A 22,350-nucleotide genomic window follows, 5' to 3' on the forward strand; every position below is an offset into this window, starting at 1 on the left:
CGTCCTGCTGCTCCCCATAGGTAGAGTCCTCCGTCCTGCTGCTCCCTATAGGTAGAGTCCCCCGTCCTGCTGCTCCCCATAGGTAGAGTCCTCCGTCCTGCTGCTCCCTATAGGTAGAGTCCTCCGTCCCGCTGCTCCCCATAGGTAGAGTCCTCCGTCCTGCTGCTCCCCATAGGTAGAGTCCGGCGTCCCGCTGCTCCCCATAGGTAGAGTCTGGCATCCTGCTGCTCCCTATAGGTAGAGTCCGCTGTCCCGCTGCTCCCCTATAGGTAGAGTCCCCCGTCCCGCTGCTCCCCATAGGTAGAGTCCTCCGTCCCGCTGCTCCCTATAGGTAGAGTCCGGCGTCCCGCTGCTCCCTATAGGTAGAGTCCTCCGTCCCGCTGCTCCCTATAGGTAGAGTCCTCCGTCCCGCTGCTCCCTATAGGTAGGGTCCTCCGTCCCGCTGCTCCCTATAGGTAGGGTCCTCCGTCCCGCTGCTCCCTATAGGTAGAGTCCTCCGTCCCGCTGCTCCCTATAGGTAGAGTCCTCCGTCCCGCTGCTCCCTATAGGTAGAGTCCTCCGTCCCGCTGCTCCCTATAGGTAGAGTCCTCCGTCCCGCTGCTCCCTATAGGTAGAGTCCTCCGTCCCGCTGCTCCCTATAGGTAGAGTCCTCCGTCCCGCTGCTCCCTATAGGTAGGGTCCTCCGTCCCGCTGCTCCCTATAGGTAGAGTCCTCCGTCCCGCTGCTCCCTATAGGTAGAGTCCTCCGTCCCGCTGCTCCCTATAGGTAGAGTCCGGCGTCCTGCTGCTCCCTATAGGTAGAGTCCTCCGTCCTGCTGCTCCCTATAGGTAGAGTCCTCCGTCCTGCTGCTCCCTATAGGTAGAGTCCTCCGTCCTGCTGCTCCCTATAGGTAGAGTCCTCCGTCCCGCTGCTCCCCATAGGTAGAGTCCTCTGTCCTGCTGCTCCCCATAGGTAGAGTCCTCCGTCCTGCTGCTCCCCATAGGTAGAGTCCTCTGTCCTGCTGCTCCCCATAGGTAGAGTCCTCTGTCCTGCTGCTCCCTATAGGTAGAGTCCTCCGTCCTGCTGCTCCCCATAGGTAGAGTCCGGCGTCCCGCTGCTCCCCATAGGTAGAGTCCGGCGTCCTGCTGCTCCCCATAGGTAGAGTCCGGCGTCCTGCTGCTCCCCATAGGTAGAGTCCTCCGTCCCGCTGCTCCCCATAGGTGGTATAATAGGAGGACAGCGCCGAGACGTCCCGCACCATCCTCATTACCGTCATTCCGGGTTAATGGCACATAACGGGCAATTTCTTGTCCCCTCCAATCTCCGCTCCCTGCACTATTCACATTATTATATATTATTCATTTTAAAGGGTTTTCCTGTTTTGTCAGAATATAGTAACACAATACGTTAAATTCTGCTTGCTGTCAGTGAATGGAAGCATGGCTGGTGACATTTCCAGGCTGAGTGCTGCAGGCAGGTTTAATCCTGCAGCTTGAGGTGGTGCACGGATCAGACCTCCCGCGCCGCAGCGTCCCCGGGGAAGAGGAGCCGTCACGACTCCGAGGATGAAAGGAGACTATACAGTAACCGATCCCCGGAGACATCACGACTTTCCTGAGCAGCGCTCCCTCATTCACAGACAGAATTCATTCACTTTCCTCTCAACTAAAGCAAACGATTCCAAGATTTCACCACAACTGCACTAAAATATCCCAAGTAATGAGCACCGAGCAACAACGGGGCGGACAGATACACGGACTCAACAGCTTCTATCTCACTACTCCAGAGCTGCACTCACTATTCTGCTGGTGGAGTCACTGTGTACATACATTACATTACTGATCCTGAGTTACCTCCTGTATTATGCGCCAGAGCTGCACTCACTATTCTGCTGGTGCAGTCACTGTGCACATACATTACATTACTGATCCTGAGTTACCTCCTGTATTACACTACGGAGCTGCACTCACTATTCTGCTGGTGCAGTCACTGTGTTCATACATTACATTACTGATCCTGAGTTACCTCCTGTATTACACTACGGAGCTGCACTCACTATTCTGCTGGTGCAGTCTCTGTGTACATACATTACATTACTGATCCTGAGTTACCTCCTGTCTTATACTCTAGAGCTGCACTCACTATTCTGCTGGTGCAGTCACTGTGTACATACATTACATTACTGATCCTGAGTTACCTCCTGTATTATACTCTAGAGCTGCACTCACTATTCTGCTGGTGCAGTCACTGTGTACATACATTACATTACTGATCCTGAGTTACCTCTTGTATTATACTCCAGAGCTGCACTCACTATTCTGCTGGTGCAGTCACTGTGCACATACATTACAATACTGATCCCGAGTTACCTCCTGTATTATACTCCAGAGCTTCACTCACTATTCTGCTGGTGCACTCACTGTGTACATACATTACATTACTGATCCCGAGTTACCTCCTGTATTATACTCCAGAGCTGCACTCACTATTCTGCTGGTGCACTCACTGTGCACATACATTACATTACTGATCCCGAGTTACCTCCTGTATTATACTCCAGAGCTGCACTCACTATTCTGCTGGTGCAGTCACTGTGTACATACATTACATTACTGATCCTGAGTTACCTCCTGTATTATACTCCAGAGCTGCACTCACTATTCTGCTGGTGCAGTCACTGTGTACATACATGACATTACTGATCCTGAGTTACATCCTGTATTATACTCCGGAGCTGCACTCACTATTCTGCTGGTGCAGTCACTGTGTTCATACATTACATTACTGATCCTGAGTTACCTCCTGTATTACACTACGGAGCTGCACTCACTATTCTGCTGGTGCAGTCACTGTGTACATACATTACATTACTGATCCTGAGTTACCTCCTGTCTTATACTCTAGAGCTGCACTCACTATTCTGCTGGTGCAGTCACTGTGTACATACATTACATTACTGATCCTGAGTTACCTCCTGTATTATACTCTAGAGCTGCACTCACTATTCTGCTGGTGCAGTCACTGTGTACATACATTACATTACTGATCCTGAGTTACCTCTTGTATTATACTCCAGAGCTGCACTCACTATTCTGCTGGTGCAGTCACTGTGTATACATTACATTACTGATCCCGAGTTACCTCCTGTATTATACTCCAGAGCTGCACTCACTATTCTGCTGGTGCACTCACTGTGCACATACATTACATTACTGATCCCGAGTTACCTCCTGTATTATACTCCAGAGCTGCACTCACTATTCTGCTTGTGCAGCCACTGTGTACATACATTACATTACTGATCCTGTATTATACTCCAGAGCTGCACTCACTATTCTGCTGGTGCAGTCACTGTGTACATACATTACATTACTGATCTTGTGTTATACTCCAGAGCTGCACTCACTATTCTGCCGGTGGAGTCACTGTCTTTATAAATGTGCTGTCTTATGCATTGACTACCTGAGCTCTACGGTATATCCAGGCGACACTTGGATGCTCCATTCGCAGTGCGCATTGAACGGGTAGCTCTCCAGCATGATCTCGCCATGGCCGGCTTGTATCACCTCCCCACATCCTGGGGAAGAAGGACATAGTATATTAGTCAATGTATGTAAAGCACTCTGGAATTAATGGCGCTATATCAGTGAATAAATTGTGTATTATTATTATATGTTAACCCATACTGTCCATTGTAGAATACACAATACCCCGATTATATCCCCATCTCCCCATTGCTCAGTGCTGTATCCACAGTGAGGTGTGTCACTGCGCCCTCTGGTGGCCACACTGCTGTACTGCTCTGTGTCAATTCTATATTAATAAAAGACAGAAAAATAAAGAGCAAAAATGTGAATGTGATCAGTGATGAAAGATGACGGTAATAATTTGCATTTGTGAGAGCGGTTACATTATAATCATATACTGCACCTTTCAGAAATACAGCCACACATTGCTCCTATATAATCAGCTTTGGGGCTTCCAGCAATGAAGGAGTTAAGGGCCTCCCCACATTTTTTTTTTCCATTCTCATCTCCTGCTGCTAAAATTAAATAGTTGCTGTTGTGGAATTTATTTTTTTGGCTGTTGCCATGGTAACCGTTACCATTATATAGGGGCCAATGCCGCCTATTACCTCTCTGCATGTTACTGAACCCCCCCGGAGGGCTCGGCGCGCTGAGGTTAAAGTCGCGGTTCACAAAAGGGTTTTTACTATAAATAACCGAAAACCCAAAAATATGCAACAAAGACGAATGCCGGCGTCTTCCCCGGTGATGGCGGCGCTCGGTGTTTTCTCATTACACTCGGTTTCCCAGGGAACTGACAACAGAAATGTGACATCTGTGCCGCGGAGCGGAGATATGTCATCTCCACCGCCACGAAGAGTCATTTACACCGCTGGAAAAAAGGGCATACGGCGGCACAGATGCCCGTCAGCGCCAAGCTGCGGCTGTGCTAGAGTTGGGTTCATGGGGGGACGGTGAGGATGGTGCGCAGTGACCCCAATGCGTTTCAGGTCAGGCAGTGAATATGGCGGGGGCATTTACAGGGGGGGAATATTTGGAGCAAACGCAATGATAAATGTCCTTACAATGTCTACAGTGCCTTGGGTATGGTGAGGAGGAGAGCTGGAAGAACAGGACGCCATGGCGAGGGCGCTGGGAGTTATGCACAGACACTGATATTGCAAAATGCACATTCACTAGATGAACCAACGCGTTTCAGTAAATGCAATTTGTAGTGTCATAAGCCTGAGAGCTCGATATCAGCACAGTCTCCTCACAGAGCTCCTCCACTATGGTGACCAGGGACAGAGGGACATCCTGCAGGACAGGAAGGGCAACTGAGGCACTGGAGAAGTGTGTGCTCCCATTGATCACTGGAGAAGTGTGCGCACCCATTGATCACTGGAGAAGTGTGTGCTCCCATTGATCACTGAAGAAGTGTGCACTCCCATTCAGCACTGGAGAAGTGTGCACTCCCATTCAGCACTGGAGAAGTGTGCGCTCCCATTGATCACTGGAGAAGTGTGTGCACCCATTGATCACTGGAGAAGTGTGTGCTCCCATTGAGCACTGGAGAGGTGTGCACTCCCATTGAGCACTGGAGAAGTGTGCTCTCCCATTGAGTACTGGAGAAGTGTGCACTCCCATTGAGCACTGGAGAAGTGTGCACTCCCATTGATCACTGGAGAAGTGTGCGCACCCATTGATCACTGGAGAAGTGTGCTCTCCCATTCAGCACTGGAGAAGTGTGCACTCCCATTGAGCACTGGAGAAGTGTGCACTCCCATTGAGCACTGGAGAAGTGTGCGCACCCATTGATCACTGGAGAAGTGTGCACTCCCATTCAGCACTGGAGAAGTGTGCGCACCCATTGATCACTGGAGAAGTGTGTGCTCCCATTGATCACTGGAGAAGTGTGCGCACCCATTGATCACTGGAGAAGTGTGCACTCCCATTCAGCACTGGAGAAGTGTGCACTCCCATTCAGCACTGGAGAAGTGTGCGCTCCCATTGATCACTGGAGAAGTGTGTGCACCCATTGATCACTGGAGAAGTGTGTGCTCCCATTGAGCACTGGAGAGGTGTGCACTCCCATTGAGCACTGGAGAAGTGTGCTCTCCCATTGAGTACTGGAGAAGTGTGCACTCCCATTGAGCACTGGAGAAGTGTGCACTCCCTCTGAGCACTGGAGGAGTGTGCTCTCCCATTGAGCACTGGAGGAGTGTGCACTCCCATTGATCACTGGAGAAGTGTGCGCACCCATTGAGCACTGGAGAGGTGTGCACTCCCATTGAGCACTGGAGAAGTGTGCTCTCCCATTGAGCACTGGAGGAGTGTGCACTCCCATTGAGCACTGGAGAAGTGTGCTCTCCCATTGAGCACTGGAGAAGTGTGCTCTCCCATTGATCACTGGAGAAGTGTGCTCTCCCATTGATCACTGGAGAAGTGTGCTCTCCCATTGATCACTGGAGAAGTGTGCTCTCCCATTGAGCACTGGAGGAGTGTGCACTCCCATTGAGCACTGGAGGAGTGTGCACTCCCATTGAGCACTGGAGAAGTGTGCTCTCCCATTGAGCACTGGAGAAGTGTGCTCTCCCATTGAGCACTGGAGAAGTGTGCTCTCCCATTGAGTACTGGAGAAGTGTGCTCTCCCATTGAGCACTGGAGAAGTGTGCTCTCCCATTGAGCACTGGAGAAGTGTGCTTTCCCATTGAGCACTGGAGGAGTGTGCACTCCCATTGAGCACTGGAGAAGTGTGTGCTCCCATTGAGCACTGGAGAAGTGTGCACTCCCATTGAGCACTGGAGAAGTGTGCTCTCCCATTGAGCACTGGAGAAGTGTGCTCTCCCATTGAGCACTGGAGAAGTGTGCTCTCCCATTGAGCACTGGAGAAGTGTGCACTCCCATTGAGCACTGGAGAAGTGTGCGCTCCCATTGAGCACTGGAGGAGTGTGCACTCCCTCTGAGCACTGGAGGAGTGTGCACTCCCATTGAGCACTGGAGGAGTGTGCACTCCCATTGATCACTGGAGGAGTGTGCACTCCCATTGATCACTGGAGAAGTGTGCTCTCCCATTGAGCACTGGAGAAGTGTGCTCTCCCATTGAGCACTGGAGAAGTGTGCTCTCCCATTGAGCACTGGAGAAGTGTGCTCTCCCATTGAGTACTGGAGAAGTGTGCTCTCCCATTGAGCACTGGAGAAGTGTGCACTCCCATTGAGCACTGGAGAAGTGTGCTCTCCCATTGAGCACTGGAGAAGTGTGCTCTCCCATTGAGCACTGGAGGAGTGTGCACTCCCATTGAGCACTGGAGAAGTGTGTGCTCCCATTGAGCACTGGAGAAGTGTGCTCTCCCATTGAGCACTGGAGAAGTGTGCTCTCCCATTGAGCACTGGAGAAGTGTGCTCTCCCATTGAGCACTGGAGAAGTGTGCACTCCCATTGAGCACTGGAGAAGTGTGCTCTCCCATTGAGCACTGGAGAAGTGTGCGCTCCCATTGAGTACTGGAGAAGTGTGCTCTCCCATTGAGCACTGGAGAAGTGTGCACTCCCTCTGAGCACTGGAGGAGTGTGCACTCCCATTGAGCACTGGAGGAGTGTGCACTCCCATTGATCACTGGAGGAGTGTGCACTCCCATTGATCACTGGAGAAGTGTGCTCTCCCATTGAGCACTGGAGAAGTGTGCTCTCCCATTGAGCACTGGAGAAGTGTGCTCTCCCATTGAGTACTGGAGACGTGTGCTCTCCCATTGAGCACTGGAGAAGTGTGCTTTCCCATTGAGCACTGGAGGAGTGTGCACTCCCATTGAGCACTGGAGAAGTGTGCTCTCCCATTGAGCACTGGAGAAGTGTGCACTCCCATTAAGCACTGGAGGAGTGTGCACTCCCATTGAGCACTGGAGAGGTGTGCTATCCCATTGAGCAATGGAGAAGAATGCTCTCGCATTGAGCGATGGAGGAGTGTGCTCTCCTATTGAGCACTGGAGAGGTGTGCACTCCCATTGAGCACTGGAGAGGTGTGCACTCCCATTGAGCACTGGAGGAGTGTGCTCTCCCATTGAGCACTGGAGGAGTGTGCACTCCCATTGAGCACTGAAGGAGTGTGCTCTCCCATTGAGCACTGGAGGAGTGTGCACTCCCATTGAGCACTGGAGAGGTGTGCACTCCCGTTGAGCACTGGAGAGGTGTGCTCTCCCATTGAGCACTGGAGAGGTGTGCACTCCCATTGAGCACTGGAGGAGTGTGCACTCCCATTGAGCACTGGAGAGGTGTGCACTCCCATTGAGCACTGGAGGAGTGTGCACTCCCATTGAGCACTGGAGAGGTGTGCACTCCCATTGAGCACTGGAGAGGTGTGCACTCCCATTGAGCACTGGAGAGGTGTGCACTCCCATTGAGCACTGGAGAGGTGTGCACTCCCGTTGAGCACTGGAGGAGTGTGCACTCCCATTGAGCACAGGAGAGGTGTGCACTCCCATTGAGCACTGGAGAGGTGTGCACTCCCATTGAGCACTGGAGAGGTGTGCACTCCCGTTGAGCACTGGAGGAGTGTGCGCTCCCATTGAGGACTGGAGAGGTGTGCACTCCCGTTGAGCACTGGAGAGGTGTGCACTCCCGTTGAGCACTGGAGAGGTGTGCGCTCCCATTGAGCACTGGAGAGGTGTGCACTCCCATTGAGCACTGGAGAGGTGTGCACTCCCATTGAGCACTGGAGAGGTGTGCGCTCCCATTGAGGACTGGAGGAGTGTGCACTCCCATTGAGCACTGGAGGAGTGTGCACTCCCATTGACTGTTCGGCACTGAGGCAATCCACCACCTGCCTCTCTTTCTTGGACCTAGAATTTCAAGAAGGATGTCTCTGCACCCCCAGAGTGCCAGGTTACAGGGGCCAAATCCAAGGAGCAGAGTTAGTTGGTGGCTCCATAGGAGCACACACTTCCCTAGTCCCTCACTTTGGGGTCCGTCTCTTGCAGGTTTTCCCTCTGGACACCATTTAGTGGGGAGCTGTTCCCCCGCGACATTTCTGCCAGAGACTATTTTGATATCTATGAATGATCATCGTGCTCACTATGAAACTAAACAGTGCATGAGCTGAAACGCGTGGGGTCAGGTAGTGCATTGGGTTAGTGCCCCCCGCACGCTTCCCTGTGTCCTCAGCTTGACCCCCCTCTCCTGTAGCATCGATTAGTATTGGGAGAGGATGAAGACAAAAGCATCCAAGGTAGCAAAAAGTATCTTCTTTCTTAAGACGTCACAAGATACAGGGAGACAGCAGCGTGTGACCCGACAAGACGGACGGGCCTCATCATGGCTTGTAAGCTCAGAACGCTGCTGTCTCTATATTATGTGACGTATAAAGACGGAAGATACTTTTTTGCTGTTGTTGTTCTCGTCACCTTTGGATCTCATGGAGGATTGGGATCATCCTCTTTTTGGCATACTTGCAAGATGCAGGGACTGAAATCACCCCCGGGCCATGGAGTCTAGGGGGCCCCAAAAGTCCCTTTGGCCGATAGATAAAGACTAATGCATTTAATGATTTGCCATAACTGGGGGCCCCGTTGGTGGGCGGCACGGTGGCTCAGTGGTTAGCACTGCAGTCTTGTGGTGGTTCAGAGGTTAGCACTGCAGTCTGGTGGTGGCTCAGTGGTTAGCACTGCAGTCTGGTGGTGGCTCAGTGGTCAGCACTGCAGTCTTGTGGTGACTCAGTGGTTAGCACTTCAGTCTTGTGGTAGCTCAGTGGTTAGCACTGCAGTCTGGTGGTGGCTCAGTGGTTAGCACTGCAGTCTTGTGGTGGCTCAGTGGTTAGCACTGCAGTCTTGTGGTGGCTCAGTGGTTAGCACTGCAGTCTTGTGGTGGCTCAGTGGTTAGCACTGCAGTCTTGTGGTGGCTCAGTGGTTAGCACTGCAGTCTTGTGGTGGCTCAGTGGTTAGCACTGCAGTCTTGTGGTGGCTCAGTGGTTAGCACTGCAGTCTTGTGGTGGCTCAGTGGTTAGCACTGCTGCAGTCTTGTGGTGGCTCAGTGGTTAGCACTGCAGTCTGGTGGTGGCTCAGTGGTTAGCACTGCAGTCTGGTGGTGGCTCAGTGGTTAGCACTGCAGTCTTGTGGTGGCTCAGTGGTTAGCACTGCAGTCTTGCAGCGCTGGGATCCTGGGTTCAAATCCCACCAAGGACACCATCTGCAAGGAGTTTGTATGTTCTCCCCGTGTTTGCGTGGGTTTCCCCCGGGTTCTCCGGTTTCCTCCCACCTCCAAAAACATACAGATCGGGACTCTAGATTGTGAGCCCCAATGGGGACAGCGTTCCTGATGTATGTAAAGCGCTGTGGAATTAATAGCGCTATATAAATGAATAAAATTATTATATTATTATTATTTTTTGCATCAGGAACCATGAGTTGCAAGTTACCCCTCTGCTCGCAACCGCCACCTATATATCGATTTCTTTCTGGTGAAATTCTGCCCTATATTTGCAATTTCACTGTTTTACAGGGCAGACATTGTGGGGTAAATTTAATATTGCGGGGCCTCCATCAAATGTATCAAAGTTTTACTCCATTTGTTAGAATCATTGTAACACTTGTGCCAAAAGTTAAAAATGAGATAAAGGCGCGTAGTTCACCTTTTGGCAGGGCTGGGTTTTGGGCAAAAGGTTGTAATGGGGACCTAAATGCTGCCATATCGCAACATCACAATCTTTAAGGTGCGATATTTGAATGGAATGGGTTGAACTACTGTTTTGTTGCAAATTCCGATATTTTATTTTATAAACACAGTCCATTGTGTCCGGTCGTTCCAACATGTCATTCAGTTCCCCCCTTTAAAGGCCAAACTTCATGGGTTAAAAGAATGTTCTGACTTTTTTGTTTCCTTCAATAAACTTGCTCTTTTGTGTGTCTGATGGCAGAGTGACAGCTATTTACTTAATGCCCAGAGAAGTGCCAGTGTGCGCAGACGGGCAGATGCAGGAACAGTCCCGGGAACAGAACATCCCCGTCCTCCTCTCATCCTGCGCCAGCACACGGAGTACAGAGCGACCAGAGGCCTGATCAAGCATAATTAGCAGATAGAATGTGCGGCAATTAAAAAATCCTTCTGGTCGACCAAGATGGAGAAAGAGTCTAATTAATTAGCTGCAATAATGCAAGCCTACAGATAAAGCTTCATGTTTTATAGAGGAGTGGGCACAGGGGGGTGCAGTCAGCGGGGGTTGGGGGTATTGGGATGACTCCCCGCTCCTGAGCATTCAAAGTGATGCATAAATTACTAGGCTCAATAGACACGAGGAAGCAGGAACAGCAAAAAAATGCTTACATTGTAACTACTGTATAATAATTTCATTACCCTAAGCCTAATCTTAGCTCCAGCCCTAATTCTAGCCCTAACTCTACCCTTAGCCCCTGCCCTAACAGTAGCCTTAACTCTACCCTTAACCCCTGCCCTAACAATAGCCTTAACTTTAAACTTAGCCCCAGTCCTAACCCATGCCCTAACTCTAATCTTAGCCCTTGCCCTAACAATAGCCCTAACTCTAACCTGAGATCCTGCTCTAACCATAGCCCTAACTCTAATCTTATCCCTTGCCCTAACCGTAGCCTGAACACTAACTTCAACTCCAGTCCTAACCCTAGCCCTAACTCTAATCTTAGCCTCAGCACTAACCATAGCCTTCACTTTAACCTTAGCCCCAGTCCAAACCATATCCGTAACGCTAACCTCAGCCCTAACCTTAACCCTAACTCTTACCTTAATCCCTGCCCTAACCCTAGGTCCTGCCATAACCGTAGCCTTAACTTTAACCTTAGCCCTAACCCTAGCCCTCACTCCACCGTTAGCCCCTGCCCAAACCGTAACCTTAACTCTAACCGTAGCCTTGATCATAGCCCTAACTCTTACCTTAATCCCTGTCCTAACCTTAACCCTAACCATAACTCTTACTTTAGTCACTGCCCTAACCCTAGCCCTAACCTTAGCTCCAGGCCTAAGCATTGTCCTAACTCTTAACTTAGCCCCAATCAAAACAGTAGCCCTAATAATAACCTTAGCTGCTGCCCTAACCATAGCCGTAACTCTTGCCTTAGCCACTGCTTTAGCCCTAAACTTAGTCCCAGGCCTAACCATAGCCCTAACTTTTACCTTAGCCCCAGCCCTAACCCTAACTTTTACCTTAGCCCCAACCATAACTCTAGAGTTAGAAAAATGGTGTAAAAATGTACAATTTATTATAATAGCGGCTTTCGTTATTTTTACTATTATATAAATTTGGGACAGCTCCAGCAGCAAGTGTCTGATCGCACCCCTGTGTAATGCTTCATATCCACTGCGGGGGGCGCTGCAGGGTAACACTTGAGACTCCGACACAGATTTAATAGCTGGTCACTGAGGATTGTAGCAATTAATATGTGATCACTTTTTCCTTGCAGCATTCTGTACCCCCCCCCTTCCCCAGATATGCCTTTAACTGATCAAGAGGAGGATACTTACTCATGCAGTCCCCCCCATACCAGCCAACCCGGCAGGCAGAGCAATACCGGCCCTTCACGTAAAAGTCGTCCAGCGCACCGCCCCACGATCCATTGTTACAGGACTTACAGTTTTCAAAAATAGAGCATCCTGAAAAATAAGGGCAGTATTATAGTAGTTATATTCTTGTACATAGGAGCAGTATTATAGTAGTTATATTCTTGTACATAGGGGGCAGTATTATAGTAGTTATATTCTTGTACATAGGGGCAGTATTATAGTAGTTATATTCTTGTACATAGGGGCAGTATTATAGTAGTTATATTCTTGTACATAGGGAGCAGTATTATACTAGTTATATTCTTGTACATAGGGAGCAGTATTATACTAGTTATATTCTTGTACATAGGGGCAGTATTATAGTAGTTATATTCTTGTACATAGGGAGCAGTATTATAGTAGTTATATTCTTGAACATAGGGGGCAGTATTATAGTAGTTATATTACTGTACATAGGGGGGCAGTATTATAGTAGTTATATTCTTGTACATAGGGGCAGTATTATAGTAGTTATATTCTTGTACATAGTGGCAGTATTATAGTAGTTATATTCTTGCACATAGGGGGCAGTATTATAGTAGTTATATTCTTGCACATTGGAGCAGTATTATAGTAGTTATATTCTCGTACATAGGGGCAGTATTATAGTTGTTATATTCTTCTACATAGGGGTAGTATTATAGTAGTTATATTCTTGCACATTGGAGCAGTATTATAGTAGTTATATTCTTGTACATAGGGGCAGTATTATAGTAGGTATATTCTTGTAGATAGGGGCAGTATTATAGTAGTTATATTCTTGTACATAGGGGGCAGTATTATAGTAGTTATATTACTGTACATAGGGGGCAGTATTATAGTAGTTATATTCTTGTACATAGGGGCAGTATTATAGTAGTTATATTCTTGTACATAGGGGCAGTATTATAGTAGTTATATTCTTGTAGGCCGGCACGGTGGCTCAGTGGTTAGCACTGCAGCCTTGCAGCGCTGGGGTCCTGGATTCAAATCCTACCAAGGATACCATCTGCAATGAGTTTGTATGTTCTCCCCGTGTTTGCGTGGGTTTCCTCCTGGTTCTCCGGTTTCCTCCCACACTCCAAAGACATACAGATAGGGACTCTAGATTGTGAGCCCCAATGGGGACAGTGTTGCCAATGTATGTACAGCGCTGTGGAATTAATAGCGCTATATAAATGAATAAAATTATTATTATTATTATTTTTGCACATAGGGGCAGTATTATAGTAGTTATATTCTTGTACATAGGAGCAGTATTATAGTAGTTATATTCTTGTATATAGGGGGCAGTATTATAGTAGTTATATTCTTGTACATAGGGGCAGTATTATAGTAGTTATATTCTTGTATATAGGGAGCAGTATTATAGTAGTTATATTCTTGTACATAGGGGCAGTATTATAGTAGTTATATTCTTGTACATAGGGGACAGTATTATAGTAGTTATATTCTTGTACATAGAGGCAGTATTATAGTAGGTATATTCTTGTAGATAGGGGCAGTATTATAGTAGTTATATTCTTGTACATAGGGGGCAGTATTATAGTAGTTATATTACTGTACATAGGGGGCAGTATTATAGTAGTTATATTCTTGTACATAGGGGCAGTATTATAGTAGTTATATTCTTGTACATAGGGGCAGTATTATAGTAGTTATATTCTTGTACATAGAGGCAGTATTATAGTAGTTATATTCTTGTACATAGAGGCAGTATTATAGTAGTTATATTCTTATACATAGGAGCAGTATTATAGTAGTTATATGCTTGTACATAAGGGAAGTATTATAGAAGTTATATTCTTGTAAATAGGGGGCAGTATTATAGTAGTTATATTCTTGTACATAGGAGCAGTATTATAGTAGTTATATTCTTGTACATAGGGTGCAGTATTATAATAGTTATATACTTGTACATAGGAGCAGTATTATAGTAGTTATATTCTTGTACATAGGAGCAGTATTATAGCAGTTATATTCTTGTACATAGGGGGCAGTATTATAGTAGTTATATTCCTGTACATAGGGGGCAGTATTATAGTAGTTATATTCTTGTACATAGGAGCAGTATTATAGCAGTTATATTCTTGTACATAGGGGCAGTATTATAGTAGTTATATTCTTGTACATAGGGGCAGTATTATACTAGTTATATTCTTGTACATAGGGGCAGTATTATAGTAGTTATATTCTTGTACATAGAGGCAGTATTATAGTAGTTATATTCTTGTACATAGAGGCAGTATTATAGTAGTTATATTCTTATACATAGGAGCAGTATTATAGTAGTTATATGCTTGTACATAAGGGAAGTATTATAGAAGTTATATTCTTGTAAATAGGGGGCAGTATTATAGTAGTTATATTCTTGTACATAGGAGCAGTATTATAGTAGTTATATTCTTGTACATAGGGTGCAGTATTATAATAGTTATATACTTGTACATAGGAGCAGTATTATAGTAGTTATATTCTTGTACATAGGAGCAGTATTATAGCAGTTATATTCTTGTACATAGGGGGCAGTATTATAGTAGTTATATTCCTGTACATAGGGGGCAGTATTATAGTAGTTATATTCTTGTACATAGGAGCAGTATTATAGCAGTTATATTCTTGTACATAGGGGCAGTATTATAGTAGTTATATTCTTGTACATAGGGGCAGTATTATACTAGTTATATTCTTGTACATAGGGGCAGTATTATAGTAGTTATATTCTTGTACATAGGGGCAGTATTATAGTAGTTATATTCTTGTACATAGGGGCAGTATTATAGTAGTTATATTCTTGTACATAGGGAGCAGTATTATACTAGTTATATTCTTGTACATAGGGGGCAGTATTATAGTAGTTATATTACTGTACATAGGGGGCAGTATTATAGTAGTTATATTCTTGTACATAGGGGGCAGTATTATAGTAGTTATATTCTTGTACATAGGGAGCAGTATTATAGTAGTTATATTCTTGTACATAGGGGAAGTATTATAGCAGTTATATTCTTGTACATAGGGGGCAGTATTATAGCAGTTATATTCTTGTACATAGGGAGCAGTATTATAGTAGTTATATTCTTGTACATAGGGAGCAGTATTATACTAGTTATATTCTTGTACATAGGGGAAGTATTATAGTAGTTATATTCTTGTACATAGGGGCAGTATTATACTAGTTATATTCTTGTACATAGGGGCAGTATTATAGTAGTTATATTCTTGTACATAGGGAGCAGTATTATACTAGTTATATTCTTGTACATAGGGGCAGTATTATAGTAGTTATATTCTTGTACATAGGAGCAGTATTATAGTAGTTATATTCTTGTACATAGGGAGCAGTATTATAGTAGTTATATTCTTGTACATAGGGGGCAATATTATAGTAGTTATATTACTGTACATAGGGGGCAGTATTATAGTAGTTATATTCTTGTACATAGGGGCAGTATTATAGTAGTTATATTCTTGTACATAGTGGCAGTATTATAGTAGTTATATTCTTGCACATAGAAGACAGTATTATAGTAGTTTTATTCTTGTACATAGGGGGCAGTATTATAGTAGTTATATTCTTGCACATTGGAGCAGTATTATAGTAGTTATATTCTCGTACATAGGGGCAGTATTATAGTTGTTATATTCTTCTACATAGGGGTAGTATTATAGTAGTTATATTGTTGCACATTGGAGCAGTATTATAGTAGTTATATTCTTGTACATAGGGGCAGTATTATAGTAGGTATATTCTTGTAGATAGAGGCAGTATTATAGTAGTTATATTCTTGTACATAGGGGCAGTATTATACTAGTTATATCCTTGTACATAGGGTCAGTATTATAGTAGTTATATTCTTGTACATAGGGAGCAGTATTATACTAGTTATATTCTTGTACATAGGGGCAGTATTATAGTAGTTATATTCTTGTACATAGGAGCAGTATTATAGTAGTTATATTCTTGTACATAGGGAGCAGTATTATAGTAGTTATATTCTTGAACATAGGGGGCAGTATTATAGTAGTTATATTACTGTACATAGGGGGGCAGTATTATAGTAGTTATATTCTTGTACATAGGGGCAGTATTATAGTAGTTATATTCTTGTACATAGTGGCAGTATTATAGTAGTTATATTCTTGCACATAGAGGACAGTATTATAGTAGTTTTATTCTTCTACATAGGGGTAGTATTATAGTAGTTATATTCTTGCACATTGGAGCAGTATTATAGTAGTTATATTCTTGTACATAGGGGCAGTATTATAGTAGGTATATTCTTGTAGATAGGGGCAGTATTATAGTAGTTATATTCTCGTACATAGGGGGCAGTATTATAGTAGTTATATTACTGTACATAGGGGGCAGTATTATAGTAGTTATATTCTTGTACATAGGGACAGTATTATAGTAGTTATATTCTTGTACATAGGGGCAGTATTATAGTAGTTATATTCTTGTAGGCCGGCACGGTGGCTCAGTGGTTAGCACTGCAGCCTTGCAGCGCTGGGGTCCTGGATTCAAATCCTACCAAGGATACCATCTGCAATGAGTTTGTATGTTCTCCCCGTGTTTGCGTGGGTTTCCTCCTGGTTCTCCGGTTTCCTCCCACACTCCAAAGACATACAGATAGGGACTCTAGATTGTGAGCCCCAATGGGGACAGTGTTGCCAATGTATGTACAGCGCTGTGGAATTAATAGCGCTATATAAATGAATAAAATTATTATTATTATTATTTTTGCACATAGGGGCAGTATTATAGTAGTTATATTCTTGTACATAGGAGCAGTATTATAGTAGTTATATTCTTGTATATAGGGGGCAGTATTATAGTAGTTATATTCTTGTACATAGGGGCAGTATTATAGTAGTTATATTCTTGTATATAGGGAGCAGTATTATAGTAGTTATATTCTTGTACATAGGGGCAGTATTATAGTAGTTATATTCTTGTACATAGGGGACAGTATTATAGTAGTTATATTCTTGTACATAGAGGCAGTATTATAGTAGGTATATTCTTGTAGATAGGGGCAGTATTATAGTAGTTATATTCTTGTACATAGGGGGCAGTATTATAGTAGTTATATTACTGTACATAGGGGGCAGTATTATAGTAGTTATATTCTTGTACATAGGGGCAGTATTATAGTAGTTATATTCTTGTACATAGGGGCAGTATTATAGTAGTTATATTCTTGTACATAGAGGCAGTATTATAGTAGTTATATTCTTGTACATAGAGGCAGTATTATAGTAGTTATATTCTTATACATAGGAGCAGTATTATAGTAGTTATATGCTTGTACATAAGGGAAGTATTATAGAAGTTATATTCTTGTAAATAGGGGGCAGTATTATAGTAGTTATATTCTTGTACATAGGGTGCAGTATTATAATAGTTATATACTTGTACATAGGAGCAGTATTATAGTAGTTATATTCTTGTACATAGGAGCAGTATTATAGCAGTTATATTCTTGTACATAGGGGGCAGTATTATAGTAGTTATATTCCTGTACATAGGGGGCAGTATTATAGTAGTTATATTCTTGTACATAGGAGCAGTATTATAGTAGTTATATTCTTGTACATAGGGCAGTATTATAGTAGTTATATTCTTGTACATAGGGGGCAGTATTATAGTAGTTATATTCCTGTACATAGGGACCAGTATTATAGTAGTTATATTCTTGCACATTGGAGCAGTATTATAGTAGTTATATTCTCGTACATAGGGGCAGTATTATAGTAGTTATATTCTTGTACATAGGGGCAGTATTATAGTAGTTATATTCTTGTACATAGGGGCAGTATTATAGTAGTTATATTCTTGTACATAGGGGCAGTATTATAGTAGTTATATTCTTGTACATAGGAGCAGTATTATAGCAGTTATATTCTTGTACATAGGGGCAGTATTATAGTAGTTATATTCTTGTACATAGGGGCAGTATTATAGTAGTTATATTCCTGTACATAGGGGCAGTATTATAGTAGTTATATTCTTGTACATAGTGGCAGTATTATAGCAGTTATATTCTTGTACATAGGGGCAGTATTATAGTAGTTATATTCTTGCACATAGGGGCAGTAGGGGGCAGTATTATAGTAGTTATATTCCTGTATATAGGAGCAGTATTATAGTAGTTGTATTCGTGTACATAGGGGAAGTATTAAAGTAGTTATATTCTTGTACATAGGGGCAGTATTATAGCAGTTATATTTTTGTATATATTGGGCAGTATTATAGCAGTAATATTAAGTGACGTAAGACCTAAATCTTGTGGTTTGTTACCTGGGTGTATAAGGCAGGAGTCGCACTCATTATCTTCATTCCGGCAGCAGGGGATGGTGTACCCCACCTTTGTGTTGGCTCCGGGGCACACGCACTCCACCTGGTCATATTCACAGCAGCCTCGGCACATGATATTCCACTCAGCTCCTGGGCAGTTTTCATTGATAACTGTATATTCTAGGGTAAATATTTATGTAAATAAATATATATACTGTGTATATACTATATATATATATATAGCCAATAAATTTAAGAAAGTGAAACAGATGAAAACGTTATACTATCATCCTAAGAGGGCGGCATCTGCCCAGTGCTTCTCAGCTTGTGCTGTATACACTGTGACCTGTATTGCTGAGAATTTGGCTATTTGGTCTTTAATCTGCTAATTGCTGTGATGTGGCTGGACTCTCTGCTGGTGAGGAGCTTCCCATGACTGGCAGACGATGGATATTCCCTCCAGATGATGGCTTCCTCCATTGCACTGGTTGTAGTTGAGTTTTACAACTTTCTGGCATTCTTCTGCATTTACTAAGACACAGATCTCTGGGTAGAAAGATGTAGCAGAACTACGTTTGTTTGGTAAAATTAATCATAATATTAATATCACAGAGCAAACGTCCGGAGTGCAACGAGACACTCAGCTCTGCTACATCGCACAATGGATGCAGCCTATGACGTCTGCAGATGTGCTGCGTTATTATCACACTTTCTATCAGATGCTGATGCTGGATTAACAAAATCTTACTGTATATCTGAGTGTTTGGGGATGAGAGTTTATATAAATATGACTGCAGAAAATAAAATGTGGTCATACAATTCAGGTACTAGGGAGCTAAAGTGCACCAATCACCAGTATTTTCCTATATAACCTAAAGCCAGGGCTATACTGGCGCTATCAGGCTGATTCTATACATACCTTTAGTGGTCCGCTCGGATATATAGGTTTTGAAAGACAAGAAAGTAAAGTTTGTACAATCAGCAACTTGTTGAATGACAGCAGCTGATAGCTGGGGGGGGTGGTATTCATAGTTATCCTCTCCCACCAACTATAAGGACCTGTGCTGATGTTATATCCATGTGACCAGAAGGGGCGGGGCCTCAGCCAACAGAAAAATGTTGCTTCCTGGTATCAGCTATGTTGGATGAGGCCCTGCCCCTTCTGGTCACATGGGTATGACATCAGCACAGGTCCTTCTAGTCACTTAATAAAATGATTGTATAATAGAATTAGCACAAATGACACATAGGGGGAGAATGGACAGACAGGGGGACGGAAATCACTATGAATACCCACCCCAGCTATCAGCTGATCAGCGGCTGCTGTCATTCAACAAGCTGCTCATTTTACAAACTTTACTTTCTTGTGTTTCAAAACCTATACATCCTAGCTGACAACTAAAGGTATGTACAGAATCAGTCTGCTAGTGCCAGTATAGCACTGGCTTTACGTTATATAGGAAAAGCCTGGTGATTGGTGTGCTTTACAGCTGTAAAGACTAAGCAAACTTTTATTAATAATAATAGTAACCACAGCAATAATATAATAATATTAATAATAATGCTAATAATTTAAAAAATCATTATTATGGTATTTTATTATTATTAATAATAATAATTATTATTATTAATAATAATAATAATAAAATACCATAATAATGTTTTTTATTATTATCAATACTAATAACCACAATAATACTAATAATAATATATTTTTATTATTACTATTAATATATTATAAAATATAATAAAAAATAACAATATTAAGAATTATAAAAATTGTATTATTTTATTGTGATAATAATTATGATTATTATTACAATAATGTAATATAATAATAATAATCATAATTATTATTATTATTACTGATATTATTGTTGGTATTATTATTATTAGTATTATTATTGATATTTCTATATTAATAATAATAAATAATAATAATATTTCCAGCATGGAAAGTTTCAAAATGTTGGTGCCTTCCAAAGCCTGGCTGTTCCCCAGTCTATTTCCCTGTCATTGTCATTAGGAGTACAGATGATGGCAGTGATGGGTGAGCACCGCTTCCTGCTCTGTATATTCTTCTTTTCAGAACAACCTCCTGCAGTAGCCTCCTCCCAGAGTTAGTGAGACCTAGATGTCATCCCTTTCACTGCCATCATCTGTACTCCTACAAATGAGTATGTTGTCACATCAATGCAGCTGAAGGCAACAAATACATTGAGGATGAGCAGCGATGTAGAAGTCACTTAAATGCAATTGTATTTCTATTATTTTGCAGGAATAAAGACAAACTCCTTAATAAAGTGACTTGCAAAGATTCATAACTTTCCATGCTGGACAAAACAAAAAAGAAACTTTTTAACATTCCATAAACAGCTGTGTACCCGTGATCATCCTTTAGGGGGCGCTGTGTATGGAAATAGTTTCCCAAATCAGATTTTATGGACACAGTCCCGGAATCTCCCTTTAGTCATGGGCTAGATGGTGACTTTGGCTACGACACAGGACGCAGGGACCGGGATCAGTCTCTGCTCTTCTATCTATTGTTAGTGATTGGGGTCAAATGCAACAACTTACAAGGTATTGTGACCGCGACAAGCAAGGCGTGGCCCCTGTCACCTGCATGTAGTAAACTTTGCATGGATGGTCTATGTCACAGCGCAGCCACAGACGTGAAATCAATGGCTGCGGGCAAGACATTCCCAGCAATGTGGCCATGTGCATCCAAGAAGTGAGAAAACACAGGTCCTACTACTCATAGTAACAGTATTAGTAATGCACTGCTTCATTTATATAGAGATTTCCCACAAAACAGCGCCACCTCTGGCCATGAGTTGATACTGCAGTTTTGAAATGAAACCATATGGACAACAGCGGCACTATATCTGGAGGGGAAGAACATAGCGGTGCAGGCAACCAAATTGTGCACAAAGGTTGAACGCCAATAGGAGTGAATATAAACCGCCGTATACCATTGTATGACTATTCCAGGTCAGCGTTATCCAAATGTGATTCCAGAAGGGGAAAAGCATGAAATAATTGAGATCTGTCACTTTAAGGCTGTGTGTGTATATTGCAGATTTGGTTCAGAAATTTTCTTCATCCAATCTGTACCTTTTGCCAGAAAAAAGCACCAAAAAACGCACCAAAAGGTGCACCAAAACCGCACCAAAACATGCACCGAAAAACACACCAAAAGATGCACCAAAAAACCACACCAAAAGATGCACCAAAAAATACACCAAACGATGCACCAAAAAAAGCACCAAAAGATGCACCAAAAAACACACCAAAAGATGCGTGAAAAAACACAAAAAAAGATGCACCAAAAAACACACCAAAAGATGCACCAAAAAACACACCAAAAGATGCACCAAAAAACACACCAAACAATGCACCAAAAGACACACCAAAGATGCACCAAAAAATGCATAAAAAAACACACCAAGAGATGCACCAAAAGATGCACCAAAAAACACACCAAAAGATGCACCAAAAAATAACGCACCAAGAGATGCACCAAAAGATGCACCAAAAAACACACCAAAAGCTGCACCAAAAAATGCATAAAAAAACACACCAAGAGATGCACCAAAAAACACACCAAAAGATGCACCAAAAAACTCACCAAAAGATGCCCCAAAAAACACACCAAAAGCTGCACCAAAAAAATGCAAAAAAAAAGTGCATGGGTTCTTGGTGTGTTTTGGGTACATTTCTGTGGCATGCGTTCTTGGTGCATTTTTGGTGCATTTTTCTTAATGAAGTCAATGGGTGGAAGAGCTAGAAAGTGCAGGAAAAAAACACCAAGAATTTATATGTTGCAAATTATTTTCTGTACCAAATCTGCAAAGAAAAAATAAGCAAAGTGCGCACAAAACGTCAGGATTCTCATTGACTTTGCTGGCATAAGGATAGACGTGGATTTGTGCCAAAACTGCACCAAAAAACGTACTGTGCGCACATAGCCTAAGACTAAAAAGAAGCCGTCCAGCTCAGCCCTCCCAGGAGTTGGTCGTCCCTCGGACA

At 43.4% G+C, this 22,350-nt stretch overlaps 1 protein-coding gene across 2 annotated transcripts in view; it reads right to left on the reverse strand.

The window, feature by feature from the left end:
* Positions 1 to 22,350, reverse strand: part of PAMR1 (peptidase domain containing associated with muscle regeneration 1) — an 85,530-nt gene that overhangs the window by 30,373 nt on the left and 32,807 nt on the right. For both annotated transcript variants that reach the window (XM_075325282.1, XM_075325284.1), the window contains exons 2-4: positions 18,325 to 18,501; positions 11,964 to 12,092; positions 3,442 to 3,556 (exon numbers count right to left, since the gene is read on the reverse strand). In XM_075325282.1, coding sequence (XP_075181397.1) covers positions 3,442 to 3,556; positions 11,964 to 12,092; positions 18,325 to 18,501 — 421 coding nt within the window. The remainder of the gene's footprint in view (positions 1 to 3,441; positions 3,557 to 11,963; positions 12,093 to 18,324; positions 18,502 to 22,350) is intronic.

The sequence above is a fragment of the Anomaloglossus baeobatrachus genome, chromosome 10, assembly GCF_048569485.1.
Source record: "Anomaloglossus baeobatrachus isolate aAnoBae1 chromosome 10, aAnoBae1.hap1, whole genome shotgun sequence".
Classification (NCBI taxonomy): Eukaryota; Metazoa; Chordata; class Amphibia; order Anura; family Aromobatidae; genus Anomaloglossus; species Anomaloglossus baeobatrachus.